General features: G+C 33.1%; 1 protein-coding gene across 5 annotated transcripts in view; it reads right to left on the reverse strand.

The window, feature by feature from the left end:
• ZCCHC7 (zinc finger CCHC-type containing 7) overlaps positions 1-20,451 on the reverse strand; it is a 272,764-nt gene that overhangs the window by 43,470 nt on the left and 208,843 nt on the right. For all 5 annotated transcript variants that reach the window (XM_031937129.1, XM_012542683.3, XM_031937153.1 and 2 more), the window contains exons 4-5: positions 18,971-19,096; positions 17,077-17,247 (exon numbers count right to left, since the gene is read on the reverse strand). In XM_031937129.1, the coding sequence (XP_031792989.1) occupies positions 17,077-17,247; positions 18,971-19,096 (297 nt within the window). The remainder of the gene's footprint in view (positions 1-17,076; positions 17,248-18,970; positions 19,097-20,451) is intronic.

The following is a 20,451-nucleotide window of genomic DNA, read 5'->3' on the forward strand; positions in this document are numbered from 1 at the left end:
TAATATAAAAGCAGAAGAAAGAGAATAATTAGTCAAACATATGTGAATGAATGGACACAACAGAAGGAAATATTCCTTTCTCCCTGCCCTATCACATTGCCACCTTAACCACCTCATACTCAGGGACACAAAAATTATTCAGATGTTTTCATTAACAGGATTGAAAAGACTTGTGCATTAAAAACTCTTTGCAAAAAAACTTCTGATAATCACAGCAACTTTGTCACTAAGTTGTCCAAGTAGTTTAGTAGATATTATATAAAAAATGAATTAACTTACTTCCCTTAACAAAATAAAATTTGTGTAGCTCTTATCTGGCTCATACACAAGTGTACAACAAAACTTCTAATACCAACATGATACTGAACAAATTTTATTTACATATTGAATTGGAACACTACAAATTAAAGGGGATTCATTGACCAAAGCTTCAAAAAACTATAATTAGAATCCAGTATGCTGCTGTATTTGGATACTATTTTTTCTTTTCCATCTTGACCACTGGTGGCCATTTAAGGCAAAAAGGAAGGAAAAAAAGCATCAGCATATATGTCATTCTATGCTCTATTTTCATATTAAGATTAACATACAATCAGTATGGAAAGCACATTTATTTTGCAATGGTCTTTAATCTTCAAATTCCCACCCAAAGGAAAAGTGTTGCTTAGTAGAATCATTTAAGTGGTTGAGGAAAACTTTAAATATATTATCATACCACACAGAAATTTAAATGGAAGGCTTCAAGCAGTATCTCTTAATATCTTTAAAATTATAGGTCAGGAAATTATCAGTTTTTTGGTGATTGATTGCATATAATTTGTGACTTAATGAATGTTAATAATGAGAGATATGGTTCTTGCTAAGATTCTGATAAATCTATTGGTTATGGGCCCAGATTTGATAAAGACTATGTTAGGAATTCATACCAACTTAGAAGCTCATCATGAGAGTATTAGCACTGTTAAAGATAGATGAAATGAGTGGATCCACTGTACTCATTCAGTCCTGTACAAGTGCCAAGACATGGTCAAACTGGAGAGTTGAGAGTAGTGACATATACTGATTATGGTGATAACATTCAAATGAGGAATGCTCTTCCTTCATAAAGAAATAGTATATTAGATTATATTGAGGTTTTTAACATAAAATATAAACAAAATAAGATTTGACCCTAAGATCTTTCTACTATGAGATTTTGTAATAAAACATGAGATTTGTAACTGGATAGTCAAAGGTTTTATATTTTCCTATTCTTTAAAAAGATATTTATACAGCTTCTTCCTCCCTGCATTCTAAGCTCTCTCCCTTTAACCTTCTTATATTCTTTACTCACAACTATTCTTTCTTTTCACAAAATCATCATGGAATAGGAGATTCCTTCAGTCAAACCATCTACAAAAGGAAGCTCCACTAGAACACTGACAAGTCCAGTCTATGCTTTAAGATTTCCAAAGAGGAGAAACTCAACAACCCTTAAAAGAACCCATGACACAACACAACTCTTTTCTCCTGACATCAAACCTGAAGGGTCTCACTTTAACTTCTATCCATGGTTCCTGGTTCTGCCCATTAAAGCAAATTAATATCAATCTATCCCTCCTCCCAACCATCCTGGCTGCTTTCCTCTCCAATATTTATGAGTTCTTAAAAATTGGTAGCTGGTGATACAACATAAAGAGTACTGAGCCTTGAATCAGGAAGACCTGAGTAAAAAATCCTGCCTTGTAGAGACTTACTAGCTGGGTAGGCAACTGGGTAGGCAAACCTCTGTTCTGCCTCAGTTTCTTCAACTATAAATGGAGATGATAATGACAACCTACCTCCCAGAGTCATTGTGAGGATCAAATGAGATATCTGAAAAGCACTTAGCACTATTTAGTACATAACAGGCACCAGCTTAAGACCTCTTCCCTTTCCATACTCAGAAAGGAATAGATCTTAAGGTTCTTAAACTTTTTCCCACTTATGACTCCTTTTTGCTCAAGAAATTTTGAATATATAGATATATAAAATAGGTATACAAATCAAACATTAACTGATAATAAATCCTAATTTTGTGATCTCCTACACCCCCATATAGGGTCATAAACCACAGTTTAAGCAGCTAGGCTTTAGATGAAATCAGAGTTCCCTAATCCTGAAAGCTATAATTCTCAATGTAGCCAAAATTGCAATAGCTTTTTGACTTGCTACATTACACTACTGACATTGCAGTTTACCCCCAGGACTCTGAGAATGGCTGCCTAACCAAGTGTTTTCCCATCTTGTACTTGTAAAGTTGGTTTGTTGTATTCAAGCTTTTATATCTTTACTGAATTTAATCTGTTTAGATTCATGCTTTATATTTGACAATGCTCTAAAGCTTTCCAAATAGCTTTGTGGATACTGAATCTTTTATCTAGTTTATTAGCTATCCTTCCTAAATAAGTATCATTTCCAAATTTGATGAATACATCTCAATGTTTATCATATATTGCTAAAATTATTCAAAGAAAAAGACCCAGCACAAATTCCTGGGGGTGCTCAGCAGAAGACATTCTACTATATTTTACATTAACTTATAAATAACTACTGAGTCTGGCCATCCAACCACTTTTGAATTTGTTCATAATTACTATATTTCTCTATTATCCCATAAAAATAGTATCAGAAAACTTTAAAAAACTTTGCTCAAGGAAAATCATATCCATAGCATTCCTTTCATCTCCTAGCTTATTCACCTTATCCAAAAAAGGAAATGATGTTAATATGTCATGACTTGTTTTTGATAAAGCCAACTAGGCATAATGCATAGTGATGGTCTTGCATTAGAAGATCTTAGTTCAAATTCAGACATACATTAGTTATGCATTCTTGGGCATGTTATTCAACACTGTTCAGCCTCAATTTCCTTATCTACAACATGAAACATTAAGAGCTGCCACCTCACAGGATTGCAGTGAGGATCAAATGAAACAAATAGCGTAAAGTGCTTGTTAATATGTGTCAGATTTTGCATTTGGCACTAAAGATACAAAAAAATGAAACAATTCTCATTCTGAAGAACTTTGTGTTTGAACGAAAGACAATAAATACACAACTATATACAGGAAAATAAAGAAAATAAATACCAAGTAGTTTACAAGAAATGATAGGCACTACTAAATAGAAGCTCAGGAAAGGCTTTATGTAGAAGACAGTGTTGAATCTGCATCTCCCCTCTCCCTGACCTTTTTCTTCTTCCTATGTCTATATGGGGAGTCATACCCTTCCCTTGAAGGTATGCTCTGTCCAAAGGAATATAAATTTTGATCGTTTATACTTCATAGAGTATCTTGAGGTTTGGGATCTATATTTTTCCCCCGGTACTTATTCTATGATTGTTGTTCTCCCCCCTCATTCCTATCCCAAGAAACCTGGAGCAATGAACTCTTTTGTCTCATGTAGTTTTCATTTGTGATTTTTTGAAATCTGGAAAACCAGGCTTTGATAAAATCCACTGGAATTCATTAGAGCTACTTGACTACCTACATCTCTAGACCTATCACCCTGGCTCTCACTGATTGGCCAATAAAAGGTTTGAGTCCAAGACTTATAGTTTAGGTTTTGATGGCTCAGAGTGAGTATAAATAGAAATTGTTTTTGTGGTGGTCAGAAACTCTAAAGGTCTTCCTTTCCCATTCATCCTGTTTCCTAGCCTGACTTTAACATTCTGTACATTTCTTTTTTAAAATCAGTTTGCTTGATCAGATCCCTGTGCCATCCCCTTCAATATCTTCAGAAAAATAAAACTTTTCCTTTTCATTAAAATTGTTTCTTTGGTATCTTCAGAATTCCTATCCCTGACTTGCCCAATAGCATTTTATTCATAGGATGATAATTATTTGAACTCTTCAAAATCTGTTTTTCCAAAATTTAGGCTCAAACTATGTCCAGGTTCCCTTTTCCTTCATCACAAATTGTAGGAAGCATTGATCTCTCTTCACTATTATATCATGCTTTTGTATCATTCTTATGATCAGTTTCCCAAAATCTTCATCTATTTCCTCCTACTACTCAGAATACAATGGGAAAAAAAAAATCATGCTTTTTCCTTCATTAATCTGGTACCTGGATCTAATCTTGATTATACTTTTTTTTTTTCCTGAGGCAATTGGGGTTAAGTGACTTGCCTAGGACCATACAAGGTAGGAAGTGTTAAGTGTCTGAGACCAGATTTGAACTCAAATACTTCTGATTTGAGTATGTTTTCTTAATTCAGAATGTTACCCCGATTTATATAATTGCTTGATATTGTTTTTTACAAAATCATTTTCCTCTCTTCCCTTCCCAGAGAGCCATTCCTTATAACATATGATATATATATATATATATATAAACCAAAACAAGAAAAGGAAAAAAGCAGCCCAACTGTTCAATGCATTGAAAAAGTCGAATATATGGTGTGCAACAATTGAATACTTGTCATGTCTGTGAAGGAGCAGATTGGGATAATTATTTCATATCTCTTCTTTCAAGGTATGCTTCTCCTTTATAATTTCACAAGCTTCACTTATGAGGTTTTGGTGTATGAATCTGTTTATATTATTACATCTGTTTACATTCTGTTACTTTGTCATGATTTTCCCTTCAGATTATTCATTCATATTTACCACTTAATGTTTCTCCCACTACCAGTGTTTAAAGTTCAGAATTTGTATGCAGTTCACTAAAGGTCCATTTCCTCCCTCCTTTCCCACCTCCTAAAGCTTATACTCAGTTGTGCTGGTCAAATTCTAGACTGTAAGACTATATACCTATATCCATTGCCTTCTAGAATATTGTCCAAACTCTCTGATTATTATAATGATAGCTACTGAATTATGTATGACCTTGATTATGGCTCCTTAACACTTGAATTCTTTTTGGTTGCTTGTAGTATTTTTCTTTGATCTGGAAACTCTAGATTTTGGAGATAATGTTTCTGGGAATTTTCATTTGGGAATTTCTTTCAGGAAGTACCCTGTGAATTCTTTCTATTACTATTTTGCGATTTGGTTTTAAGGGATCTTAGCATTTATCTTTAGAAGTCTTCAAATAGGATGTCTAAACTCCTGTTTTGGTCACAGCATTCATTTAAGCCCAATGACCTTTAATTCCCTCCTCTCTGCCCCCCCCCCATCCTTTTTATCTTCCTAAAACAACATTTTCATCATGCAATTTTAAATTGAAAAACTTCAAAAGGAATTTCAATGCCTATATAATTAAGTTTAAATTCTTTTATATGGCTTTAAAGATCTTTCATAATATGGCCTAAACTAATCTCTGCCATTTCCCTTTACTTATATCTCCTTCCAGTCAATCCTTTTCTTTCCAGGCCAATCTTTTCAGTGTGTCATGCCACATCCATTCTGGTTTTTTTACTTTACTAAAATTTCTTCATTGTGGAATACCTTTCCTTCTCTATACTCATCCAAATCCCATCCATCATTCTAGCCCAGTTTAAATCTTATCTTCTTAATTTAATCCTTTTCTGAACACTTCAGCTCACATTTATCTCTCCTCTGGATTCCTAATGCACTTACAGATGACATCACTTTGAACAACCTAGTGATTCTTGAATTGTTTCATAAGTGCTTACACAATTAAAAATAGACACTAAGTTGCTGATAGGAATGAATTATGTTTTAAATTTTTCTTTTATCTTTACTATACCCCAAATAGTGGGTAGAGTAGAAAAGTACTCAGATCAATCAATCAAACATTTATTAAGTGTGCCAGATTCTGCTAAGTGCTGGAATGCACAAAAGAGGCAAATGACAGTCCTTGCTCTCAGTCCATTTCCTCCCCTTTTATCTCTTTTTTCCCCCTTCCCTATAGGAACTCCTTTAACAAATAAAATCCAATTAACAAATGAAATCCAATGGGGAAATATCAATTTTTATTGGGTGACTTTTTTTATCTGTAGTAGGAGCTCGAAATATTACCATTTAGGAGCATATCCATCACAGGGACCAATAATGTTATCACAAGCATGTGACCAACTAAAAATCTATTTACTCTATAACCCTAGAAGCTGTTAATTTTGCAAAGAGAAAGAAAAATCACTTTATTTTTCCTAGTTATGACCTGGAGGATAGGCATCCTTTCCAAGTCCCTTAAAATTTTATTGATAATCATGGCAAAGAAAATCTGGAGGTATTTTTAAACTGCTAAATTTACTGAATAGAATACAAAGTAATGTTGCATGTGCTGAAAATTGCTGAACAAGTTATGGGAACTTTACAGGATACTAAGATGATGAGAAATAAAATACTTTAGTTAAATTTCAAAGCAAGTGTTCCAGCTTAACTTTCTTCTGTTCTTCCCCTCCCTCAATTCTATCATTAACTATATTCAACATAAAACACAATTTCTTTGGAGGAGGCTTTTTCATGCTGATCAAAATGAGTAATATTAAAAATCTGTAGTATATAGCAGCATAGATTAGAACTGGAAAGGATTTCAGAGATGACTTTACCTAATACCTTTGTTTTAAAGAAAAGGAAACTGAGGCACAGGGAGACTGATTTGTCCAGGATTTGAAACTTTATTGTTTGACACTGAATACTAAGTGGTACAGTGGATAGAGCGCTGGCCCTAGAATCAGGAAGACTCCCTTTTCTGAATACAAATATAACCTTAGACACTAACCAGCTGTGTGATCTTAGTCAAGTCACTTAACCCTATTTGTCTCAGTTCCTCATTTGTAAAGTAAGTTGAAAAACAAAATGGCAAACAATCCTAGTATCTCTGCTAAGAAACCCCTAAGTGGAGTCACAAAGTGTCAGATACATGATGTTTCCCTTTTTTAAAAAAAAATTTTATTTTCTTAAAAGAAAAAAAAGAAAGAAAATAGCTATATATGAGAGTTATATACTCTCAACATTTAGTTTAAATAGTTCAAGAGGATTGTTATGAAAAGAATTATGTGGGAGAAGGTTGGGGCTAAAAGTGAAGTAAATATATATTGACTTAACAAGCCAATAAGAAAAAACATTAAAAAAAAATGGATATTCATTCATTGTTCATAAATTTTTGCTTTCTATTGGCACATTTAACTAAGCATATAATAATCACAAAAACATTTGAATATGGAAATGGGAGGAGGAAAATGACTGAACAAGAACCTCTCACTCTAAATTCAATATTCTATCTAATATAACTATACTACTAAGTTACTGACCAAATTTCAATATTCATTATTAGGTAATTTTGGAACAGCTCCAATGAATTTTTAATCCTTAATTCTGGGATTTATTCCCCTTCCAATGAAACATGCCACTCCCATTAACATTACTATGATTTTTGCATGCATACATTAAGTAATTCTAGACCTCCAGGCTATAGACTATGCCCTTGGAGTCAATCTGGTCTCTGAGGTAGGAAACTTTATAAAATCTATTCAAGAATTATATTTATTAAGCAAATTAATCTTTCAATATTATGTTTAAATAATATTAAAAGTATGTGAAAAAAATTGACAAAAATAGGCATATTCAAATTAGAAAGTGAATTTTACTCTCAAAGGGAGTTAAGTGCTGTTCTCATCTAAGTCAATGAAAAGCATACTCATTATCTCTAAAGGTAAAAATTGATTCCTTATAAAATGACAAGTTGTTTTCTGACATTTTATATTCAATGATTTGTAATTTAGTCTATTGGATTTGACTACTTGAATAAAATTCAGATGGAGTCTTTTGGTGGTCATTGGGACATTTACTACTAACAATTTTGTTCTAATGTGAATTGCTTCAGAATATGATATTATGTAATGGTAAACTGACCAGTAACATGAATATCCTAATATTGGGTATAAAAAATATGGGATGGGGTGAAGAAAACACAGAAATTACTGTTTCTTTCAACTAGAGGCACTTGATTTAAAGTACTTTCATTTTCAGATATGATTGATACAAATGAGTAAATACAGAAAGCTTATTGCAGTAATAAATAACATGGATTTTAGCTGGGTAGAAGCAAAGTTAGACTATAACTATTAGAGAAAAAAGTAGAATTGGAAGAAGCCAAGAATTCAAATAGTCACTTAGGTTGCTATTAGTGTTTTTGCCATTCATATTATTTCAGGATTGATCATTTTTTTTGTTTGTTTGTTTTTAAAATAATGTCTCTATTGGAAATATGATTCTATCTGCGTGGAGAGCTCCTAGTAAGAAGGCAATATAAATTAGTACCTTTTCAGCAACTTATGTTCACTTTTTTTTCCTGTTTTTTTTTAAATCTCTTTCTCATTTTTCCTTTTTGCTCTAATTTTTCTCTCCCAACATGATTCATAAAGTAATGTGTGTTAAAAATAAATTTTAAAAAAGGGAAAAAAAATTATTTCCCTGTCTCCCCTTTCCTACACAGAAAGTTTAGATTTTACTCCTATGTGAATACATGAATCCCAACACCAATATATTCCTTGTCTTTATTTCTTTGTCTATATTTAAAATTAATTATTTAAACATATAAAATGTTTATTTCATACCCTAAATTCTTTTGTATTCCTTGCACTGTTACCCAAAATAATTGTTAAATTTCTGATTATAGGAGCAGGTAGGTGGCACAATGGATAGAGCACCAACCCTGAAGTCAGGAGGACCCGAGTTCAAATCTGATCTCAAGACACTTAATACTTCCTAGCTGTGTGACCCTGGGCAAGTAACATAACCCTGATTGCCTTAGCAAAAAAAAAAAAACCCAAAAAACAACAACCCTTCCCCCCCAAAAATCTGATTTTTCCTGTATGAAATCTACCTTTATATAGTATATATGTATGTTTGAGTGGGTCTTTCTACCTCTCCTACTCTGGAAGTATAGTGGCCATTCATAGGTCTAAAATCCATTCTTGAGTGGAATGGAAGCTTCGATCTACTCTATCCCCAACCTGAATTGGTTTGCTTCTCTTTCAGTATCCTAATATTTCTTCATTTTTTCCCCCTTCACTCTTCTGAAAGCTCACTATATAGGTGCTAAACTTACTATCAACTTTAACTCTACTGCAGTTCATAAATTTCCAGTTCTAATGATCCATTAACTTCTAGTCTTCATAGAGGCAGGGATTATAGGTTTGTACCACCAGACACCATCTTTGAGTTTTTGTTAATGAAATCAAAGCTAGCATTGAGTTTATATGCCCCCATGGCGATTACTATATGATTATCTTAATCACATCAGCTCTCTTTTGCCTTACCTATACTCAATAACATATCGAATTTATTTATTCTTCTCTAGGCTCTTGTTCTTGAGAGTCACTTATTGCTACTTGATTCAGCAAGTGACACACCCTCTGATTTCTTGCAATCCTGGGTAACTATAACAATTCCCTTTCTCAGGAAACATTGGTAATTTTTCCTCCATTGCTTCATTTCAATATGCTTATAATTTTATTCCCCTAATCTTTAAAAAACAAAACAAAAACCCTTCTCTCAACCATTTTACCACCATCTCAATTTTTTTTTTCTTCTCGATAGTATTTTATCTTTCTAAATACATGGAAAGATAATTTTCAACATTCATTTTTGTAAGACTGTGTTCCATATTTTTTGCCTTCCTTCTCCCCTCCCCAAAACAACAAGCAATCTGATATAAGTTAAACACACCATTTCATCTTTAGTCTCCTTTTTATCTCTAAACTGTCCCCCTAAAGGAATTTGATACCACTGTTTTCTTACCATTTATTTATTCTTAATTTATTTTGTATATGATTTTCATCCTTACCAACCTACTGGAATTGCTCTATCAAGTGTCACCAATGAATTCTTTTATTCAAAATTCACAGGTCTTTTTCTTAGTCCTTATTCTCTTTGTTTTGACAGTAATACAGATTTCTCCTTGGCTTCTATGTTTCTGACCATAATTCCTTATCTTCTGGTGTCTTTCAAGTCTTCCGTTACTATTCTTTGAATTCTATCCTTGGTCTTTTCTTTCAACATTCTTTCTTTAGACAAATTAATTTAATTACTTTCAACACCTCAATTATACTATTTAGGAGGATTTCTCCCAAATTTTTACCACAAGCATTTCTATATTTACACCTATCAACTTGCACATCATCACCTGGAAGTCTCATCACATCAACACCTCAAACTTAGTATCTTTAAAACCTGACTTTTTTGGGGGCAGGGGATGGGACAAAAATCCTTTCTTGAAAACCTTTGCTTTATCTTTATCTTCCTTCTTTCTCAATATCTACATCTCTTCATTTTCAAAGTCTTGTTTCCTCCCCTTTTATCTCTTTTTCCCCCTTCCCTAGAGGAACTCCTTTAACAAATAAAATTTAGACTTTTGATTTTCAGCTATAAAGTAGATTGATTCTATGATGTTAAAGTACTGTGTCTCTCATGGGAAAACACAACAATGCCTAACAAGTTCTTAACGTTTTTTTCATTTTTAATATAAGTAAATCAAATTTACCTCAATTTATCATTCTAGTAGAGATTACAAGTTGAAAAAAATAACTGGAATGATGAAACTGATTATGATTTCATCTTTGCAATATATCTTTTGAATATTCCCCTTCTTCTCCTATGTCACTGACTGTTGACATTGCCACCACTCTAATGCAGGACCTCATTACTAGATTACTGCAACAGTTTGCTAGTGAGGCTTGCCTGTCTCAAATATCTCCCCACATTAATCTTTTCTATATTAAGCCCTTAAAATGATTTTCCTAAAGTAGAAGTCCAACCATGTAATTCAATCAATTCCAGTGACTCTCTATTATCTTTAGGATCAAATACTTTGCTTGAGGTTCAAAGTTCTTTATAACTTAGCCTCCCCTACCTTTCCAGTCTTCTCATACCTTATTCTTTAAGATGTACTTTTTGATTTACTGACACTGGTGGTCTGGCTATTCTACAAGCAAGATACTCAATATCTTGGCTCTAGGAATTCTCTTTGGCTGTTCCCCATGCCTGGAAAGCTCTCCCTTTTCATCTCTAGCTACTAGCTTCCTTTAACTCTCAACTAAATTCTTATTCTACATGAGCCTCCTCTCTGTTGATTATATTGCTTGTTTATATTTGTTTTTATTGTTGTTTTCTCCTCCATTAGCTTATAAGAGCCTCTTTATGTTTATTATTCCTGGCACATGAGAGCCCACTAAATGTTTATTGATTGATATAGATAATAGATTGCAACATTATTCTCTTTAGCTACGGTATTTTCCCAATAATATTCTGTGAACTATATAAAGACACCTAGAAAAGGTACAAGTATACATAATGACCTGTTATAGTACTTATGACAAGCTTATGAGACACCCAGTTTGAAATGTTTAAAGGCAACTGGTGATTCAGGACTGAAGTTTAGAAGAGTGAGGTTGGATATCTATATCCGTGAATCATAAGCATAGAAATGATAATGAAATGTATGGGAGTTGCTAAGGTCATTATGAATGAGAATGTACAAACAGAAAAGGGTCCAGGACAAAGCCTTGGGGAATATCCACAGTGGGATGTGATACAGATGATGAACCAGCAAAGGAGATGAAGAAAGAACAAACAGGTAGTAGGTTAACTAGGAAAGAGAACCATTACAACAATATGAAGAGGAAAAAAAAAATTGAGGAGGTCACTGTCAGATGGAACAGAAATCTAGAAGGATGAAGATTGAGAAAATACCATTAGATTTTACAATTAAGAGATTGCTTAATCTCTTAATTATGGGTTCAAGGGCATATGTAAAGGGATCAGCTTTAATAAGGAGAAATGTTACTTTATAGTAAGATACTAGAAAAAGGAAAAGAATGAAGGAAGGATAGAGTCAAGCATTTTGAGATTAAGAGAAATGGAGAATGAGCTCAATGAAAATAGCCTAAATTATCTGAGTAAAATAAGAAATGAGATCTTAAGCTAATAGATTATATGTTACACATGTCCTAGATGATGTGCTCTATGTCACTTTTTGTGTGTGCAAATCACTGTTGGTATTATGTGGCAGTCTATTTATACCCATTGTGCATTTTTCCATTCCCCCTTGGGGTCACCTGATATTGTTATTTTTCTGAGATCTCAGTATTCTATTATTCACAGTTATATAGCACAACCAGGAGAATACTGATATTGGAAAGATGGGCTTTTATGGTAGCAAGCAACTTGGGATCATGGAATGTGTTGTACAATTTCCCAAATGCATTCCATCTCAATGTCTTGTTATTCAAATTCTGGGCTCAGTTCATGGTCTATCTCTAGTGCACTGTCCTACACACACACACACACACACACACACACACTATTTACCTATATCCACTCACCCACAGAATAATTCAATGATTTATTCATGTAAAAATGTCACATGCTAGATACATGAATTCTTTATTTTCTTGTGAATGAGTAAGCCAATATTTCGAGTGACCATGAAATCTCACTCAGTTACTGTAGTGTACTTTGTTTTTACAGTACTGTATTTTTACAGTATATTTCTAAATGACAATGTCAAACACTTTTGGGGAGCATGTTTTGTTGCTGAAATTCAATATATTTTAACCAATTATTTTTGTAGCACTTTTACCTATCGTAATAGCCTATACTACTTTAACATATACACAAAAGATACATTATTGTAGAGAAAGTTTAGAGTTTGCATTGTAATGGACTCATTACAAATGTATTTACATAGGATCACAGATTTAGGGGTGAGTGGACCTTAAAAGTCATCTCATTTTACAGAGGAGAAAAATCAAAGTCCACAGTGGGTGAAAAAGCTTGAGTCAGGTCACACATGCAGTTAATGAAAAGCTGGGATTTGAATGAAAGTAATCACACAGTGTATATGCCACTGCCTTGGCTGTCTCAAAACTAGAACAGAATATGAAAATGGGCCTGCCCTCTCTCAGTATTTTGAATTCTGAGTCTATTCTCAGAAAAATGGAAACTATGAATGAGGAAGCTACTATAGAAAAGCAGACCCATTAATCACTGTTGGTACGGCTGTACCTTGCCCTAACTATTTTAGAAGGCAATCTGGGATCAAGCTATGCAGGTAATTAAAATGTCTATGCTCTTCGGCTGAGAGATCCTTGGACTATAGATAGAGGAAAGAAGTCAAAGCCAGTAGGAAAGATCTTGTATACAAAATATTGATAGTAGTATTTGTAGTATCAAATAATTGAGGAATGATTAAAGTAATTGTGGAACATGAATATAACAACATGTTATAGCACTAAAAAATTGTGAATATGGAATATTACTGGGCTATAAGACATTTTATAAACATGAGAACTTCAGAGATGTATGAGAAAAGATGGGTATTGAACAAAAGTGACTTCTAGACATAAAGCTGTGGACTTTCTAATTAAGCTTTTTATTAAAATTCAACTTCAGTGCTGGGTCCTTCTTTTTATCTGTAATAATAACTCTTGATAAGTTAGTTTTCTAGAAATAAGTTCTTGATTTTATGACCTTTTTTAGTTCCAAAATAAGGGCTAACTCCAAGAGATATATGATCAAACAAATGGAGAGTGGAAAAACGGTTGCAATTCACCCTTCTCTTAAAAGCCAACAGTGAAATTTATCTCTGAAAAAACTATACCTACTATCATTCTTTATTACTCCCACACTTATCTCCACTTCCTCCATTTAATATAGTACCTAATCTTTCTACTTTGGAGATAGGTAAATTCTCAAGGAAGTTTATAATCTAACTGTGCTCACATCCTTTCATAAATCCTACACTGTCTTTCGTGATATTTACACTCAAGATGCTGTTTCAGGTACTATTTGGAAAATTTCTCTCTTTATCTTCTAGAGCAGTTTTGTGGTAAAGTGGATAGAATGCTAGGCCTGGAGTCGGGAAGACCTGAATTCAAATCTGAGTTGAGACACTTACTAACTGTGTGACTCTGGGCAAGTCACTGAACCCTGTTTGCCTCAATTTTCTCATCTATAAAATGAGCTGAAGAAAAAAATGCAAACCACTCTAGAATCTTTGCCAATAAAACTCCAAATGGTTTCAAGAAGAATAGTATACAACTAAACAACAACCACCACCTTATGACTACAATAGGAACTCATCAGAACTGACTGGTAAGAGCTCTGCTGCACCCTACTTTGTTTTGGTTGAGGTGCACAAGATGATACAAAAAACATAGGGATGAGCAAGCATATAGAGAAGTTGTGATTTTCACTGAGATCTCAATACATTATTTTTCTTCTCAAAACCATGCCTCTTTCAAACTTGCTTATTTTTGACAAACCATGTTCCCGGTTCACAACCTTTGTATCAGTTTTTGACCACTCACTCTTCCTCATTCTGATCTACTTTTCTATTTTTTAACTAGTATCAGAAGAATTTTTTCTTATTACTACTTCAATATGGTTTAAGATCTGAAAGTGCTATTCCCCTTTTCTAATCTTTCTCTACCCATTATTTCTCTAGATATTCTAGATCTTTTTGTTCTTTCAAATAAATTGTGCTATCATTTTGTCTAGTTCTTTATATTATTTCCTTGGTAGTTTAAATGGCAAACCACTATATCCATAAATTAGTTCCCACAGAATTGCTATTTTTATTATAATAGCATGGCTCAACCATGAGTATTGATTATCTCTTCAAATACTTAAGTTGTTCTTTATTTATTAAAAAGAACATTTTGTAATTTTATTTCAGGTAATGAGAATGTTTTACTAAACTGACTTCCAGATAGTTATTATGAATGGAATTTCTTTTGCTATGCTTCCTTTCTAAATTTTATTAGTATAATAAACAGAAATATTGTTGAGTTTTGTGAGTTTATTTTATAACTTGGTGAGCTAGTTATTATTGCAAAAGTATAGAATATCAACTTGGTCATTCCATTCCTAATTTAGCAATCACAGTTTCAACTTGATGAAAGGTTAAAAACACTATTTTTTTGGTCAGATTAAGATTAGAACTTCTTAAAATAATGCACTGATCAACTATGATATGTATTTAGCTCTTCTCAGCAATACAATGATCCAAGACAATTCCAAAAAACTTAAGATGGAAAATGCTACCTACATCTAAATAAAAAGTTAAGTAGTCTGAATGCAGAATGAAGCATACTATTTTCACTTAATTTTTTTTTTCTTATGGAAAACCCTTTTGTTCTGATTCTTCTTTCATTACAAGACTAATATGGAAATATGTTTAACATAATTATACATGTATAACATATCAATTTGCTTGCTGTCTTGGAGGAGGGGGAGAAAGAAGAAACATTTGGAATTAAAATTTTACAAAAGTGCATGTTGAAAACTATCTTTACATGTAATCAGAAAAAACAAATTACTATTAAGTGATAGAAAAAAGCTTAGAGCTTCTTAATCTGTGGTCTGTGAACTCAAAAAGTATTTTTTTAAATAACTGTTTCAATTGATTTCCTTTGTATTCCTAAAAATATTATTTTAAGAAAGGGTCTCTAGACTTCTTCAAACTGCTAAAGATGTCCATGACATAAAAAAAAGGTTAAAAATTCCTCATATAGATGAATTCTACAGTCCCTTTCAGCTCTCAATCCATCAATGATCCTTCAAGATGCAGTTTATGACTTATCTCTACTAACGTATGTTGAACTTAACTGAAGAAATCTTAGTGATCATAAGGATCAAAGACTCAGAACTAGAAGGACTACCGCAATTTATTTCAACCAATTTTCTTAGTTTACGAATGAGAAAACTGAGGCCTAGTTAAATGACTTGCAGAAAATCACACAGGTAATGAACAGCAAAACTGGAATATGAAGTGAAGTTCCACGATTCCAGATTCAGTGCTCTTTCCTGTGTGCCCTCATTTCTTCCTATCACTTTGTTTTATATTTAAGAGAACTCACAGTGTATTACCTTTGTACCTTTTTTTTTTAAAAAAAATTCCTTTACTAAAATTTCTGATTAGGATCCTAGAGAGTACACTTGCTCTCCCTTCTATTTCTCAGGGTTCTAAGTAAAGTGCTGCCAATAGGAGAAGCCCTTAAATGCTTGTTCAATGAAAAAACCTCCATGATATATTAAAACTAATTCTCAGTTTCAAATGACTGAGAGAAGACTTCCCCAATGGCACATGAATGGACCAGTGACAAAGGACTCGAGCACAGAAACAGTACAAGCCATGGACGTATAACTTGGCTCTGTGAAGATGACTGCACATAACCAAGAGAGGTTAAGAGCAGGTTCTATGACATGGCAGCTTGAAAGTACTGTTACCCCAACACTTATGTGTGCTGTGGGATCAAATATTTTTCCTACCAAAATGCACGAGATACGTAGATTTACACATTTATTTATCTATTATAGTCTATCAGAGGAAAAACTTTAGTACTTCACAAAGTTGCCTTCAAACAGAAGTTGATTATATATATCGAGTAATGAATATTCCAAATGAAACATACAAATGAATTGTATCTGTCATTTATTCTATGTTTATTTGGTTTTATCTCATGCATGATAAGCTTACTTAGGATGGAAGCAGAATATATATTTATTGGTGAAAACTTAGAAGAGAATAATACCACCAAAATTCAGGTTGCCCTCTGATAATCCATATTTCAGTCTAACAATACCCAACATGCTTATTCCTATCCTTACAAAGAAAGTTAAGTAGAAAACTTTTCAAAGACACTGGGGTCCTGAAGAAATAATAGGTAACACACACACACACACACACACACACACACACACACACACACATATATATAATAGGTAACATATATAAGATAGATGTATAGATAGATGATAAAGAGTTTTAAGATTTGCAAAATGCTTTACCTATAAGAGTACCTTATCCTCACAACAACTTCTATTATTATCTCTACCATTTTACAGTGTAGAAACTAAGGATAAGAGAGATTAGATGACTTGCTTAGATCACAAAATGACTAAGTATCTGAAGCAAGATTTGAACCTATATCTTCTTTACCTCCAAATCCAGCAGTCTATCCATTATGCAATTATCAACTCACAAAGCCAGTCTTCAGTTTCACTTAATCTCCATGTATCACAAAAAGGAAGGAAGAAGGCTATAAATGAAAATACAAGTATACTGGAAAGAGGCACATGTATTTTTTTTTCACTTTATCTGAAAAGGCCAATAAACAGATTTATAAAATGAGATACTCACATCAGCATAATGACCTTTCATATCGCACCGTTCACAATGTTTTTTCCATGAAGGTCTTTCAAGGCATTTGTGGGAGTAACATGCAGGCAAAAAACAATCTAAACAAAACCGAGCAGGGCAATCATACTGTATATGTCCTCTCTCGGCACATAGGCAACAGACACGTATTTTCTGTAGAGAAGAAAATATTATGTGAAAAAACTTTAGCCCTTTATATACAAAAAAAAAAAAAAAAAAAAAGGGGGGGGAATGAAATCATCACAATAAATGTGTTAAATATCTAAAGACTTAAGGGAAGGAATCTTACAATGATAAACTATAAAACAAGAGGATCAGGTTGTAATTAAAAATTTTTAATGAAATGAAGTCTAATATATAATTCCAAAATCCATATATACATGTAATTGTTTTAGGATGTAGAATTTCTCAGTAGCACTTTTATAAGACAGAATACTATTTATTTTTATTTGCGAAGTAAAATTTTTTAATGTGACATTAATTAAATTCTTAACATATTTTTAAGTAAAAACCTTTGAAAGATGTTTGACAAGAGTTATATTAGATACTACCACTAAAAAAAAAGCTAAAGAAGTATTCAGTCACACTGATTGAATCACATATGAACATCTATTCAGGCAGTATGTGGTGGGGGTAATCAAAGCTTGAAGAGAACTTAACAGGCTATATCATCCACAAAAAAAAGTGATTAGGATGGTGAGTGGGCTAAGTACTATATTTTATGTAACAAGTGGGGGAGCTAGAAAGCATAGTGGAGAGTGTGCTGGGTCTGGAGTCACAAAGACTGGAGTTTAAATCCAGTCTCAGACACTTAGTGGTTGTGTGACCCTGAATAAATTCCTTAAACTCTCTTTGCCTCAGTTTTCTTAACTATAAAATAAGGATGATAACAGCACTTACCTCTCAGGGTTACTCTAAGGATCAGATGAGATAATAATTGGAAAGTGCTAAGCACAGTGCCTGGCATATAGTATGTACTATATAAATGTTTATTTAAAAAACACCACCACCACAAAAATTAAGGCTATTTAGCCTAAAGAGAAAACTTAAGGGAGACATGATAGAAAGATTTTTATGTGGAAAGAGCAGATTTTGTATTAAGGGGAGTAAATGCTAGACAAGAAATCGCTATGACCTAAGTTTTTAGTATTCAGTCTCCTCATTTGTAAAATTATTAGATTAGACTACTTAAAATCAGGTGTTGTTAACCTTTTTGTTTCATGGACTCTAGTGAATCTTCTGTATCCTTTTTTAGAATAATATTTCTATATGCATAAAATAAAACACATAGGATTATAAAGGAAATCAATTATTTAAAAAAAAGCAATTTCAAAGCCCTAGGTTAGGAACCCCTAGACGACATGAATTCTAATGTTCTTTCTAATTCTTTCTAATTTTTTAATATCTGGGGCAGCTAGGTGGGACAGTACACAGAGCACTAGCCCTAAAATTGGAAAGACCCGTTCAAATATATAGCTCAGACACTTAAGACTTACCTGGGTGACCCTAGGCAAGTCATTTAACCAAGATTGCCTCCATCCCCCCTTCCTCTCAAAAAAATTAAACTGAAAAAAAAAAAAAAAAAAAGACCCACCAACTTTTTAATATATAAGGGCAGAATTGGAACCATATATTGAAAAATATCAAGAATATAGATTTCATCTCATTATAAAAAAGAATTTTTTAAGTTGTTCACAATAGAATAGGCTTTGAAAAGTAGTTAACTCACTATCACTACAGGAATTCCAGACACTATTGACTTACAGTCTATTAGAGATATTGTATAAGAGATTCTTGCAATAATTGATAAGACTAGAGGAGTTCTAAAGTTCTCTGATTATAACATCCCTGTAAGAAGTATTGGTACTTTACCTACCTGTGGAACAGGGCAATTTTTTGACAAATGACCACGTTTTTCACAATTTCTACAGGTGACATTTTTATCAGCTGAATAGTATCTGTTGGTTCGTTTACCAGATGATCTGTTATTACTTATTTGAGCCTGAAAAAATGAAAATAAAGAATTTTGTCATTAAGATTTGTATAAATAAGTCAGGCATATGAACCCATTCAATTAAAAGGTAATACTTCTTGACACTGTCTAATTTAAAGGCAATCCAACAATGTAAAAAGAAAAATAAAATCTTCATGTTCGCCAAAATCCCAATGCCTTGACAAGAAAATAGAAAAAAAAAACAATACGGTTTAAAATGAGTGAATGTAATGAAGAAGGTAAAAACTTATTTCCCTAAAATTTTATAAATCTAATCAAAAGGGTATTAAACTGAAATGGAAATAAGTATAAATTTGTCTATATCTATTTATCTATCTATCTAGCTACAATGTCTTACAATGTTAAAAAAAAAAAACAACAAAAGTAGCACCTTCTAAAAATTTAGTAAAACCTAGTCTCAAAAGTCCATAAACAAATAATCAATAAAAAAGGTAATTATCCTAGGGCAACACAGAAAATTTGACCATAAGTTTCATTGTTTCTCTTAAATAAGTAGAAGATGAACATTTATGTACTTTGATAACAAAACTTAGGTTCAAAAAATCTCAACTTTTCTATATTATGGGATGCATAGACAAGAGTTCTTTTACAAAAGATCTAGGGATAATGCTGGCATGCAAATTAGCCTGTTCTATTTTGATATAACTCCAATTACTTAGGAAAGTTTGTCTTTTCCTTACATTAAGCATACACCCACCCCTTTGTAACTTCTATCTACTTATTTAGGGGCCAAGAAGATTAATAGCTCTTTCACTTGGCATTCCTTCAAATACTGGAAGAAAGTCGTCATGACTTGTAAAGGGTTCATTTTTCCAGACTAGTCATTCAACAAAATGATCTTCCTGTGGCATGATGTCAAGCCGTTCCACCATCTTGTTTGCCCTCCTGCAGATATTCTCTTTCTTATCAATACTGCTCTTAAATTATTGACACACCCAGAATTGTGTCCCTCCTCTAACTTGTATACAGTATGAAATGATATTGCTGAAACAGCTGTCATTAATGCAAACACACAGAGGAAGGTCTCACACCACTGTGGCTGTCCAGGTATAGAACAGAATGAGCTGACTTGGGATGTCTTAGGTTACTCATCAACATAGCAACCTTTGAGTAAAGGCTGTATTTTGCAGAGTATAAAGGGGAACAGTGGATGATGCCAGTTCTGTAGTCAGGAAGACTCTTCTTCAAAAATTCAAATGTGGTCTTAGACACTTACTACCTGTGTGACCTTGGCCAAATCATTTAACCCTGTTTGCTTTAGTTCAGGGGTCCTCAAACTGTAGCCCGTGGGCCAGATGCGGACCGCTGAGGACGTTTATGTGGCCCGCTGGGTTATGGCAAAA

This window comes from Sarcophilus harrisii, chromosome 1 (assembly GCF_902635505.1).
Source record: "Sarcophilus harrisii chromosome 1, mSarHar1.11, whole genome shotgun sequence".
Taxonomy (NCBI): Eukaryota; Metazoa; Chordata; class Mammalia; order Dasyuromorphia; family Dasyuridae; genus Sarcophilus; species Sarcophilus harrisii.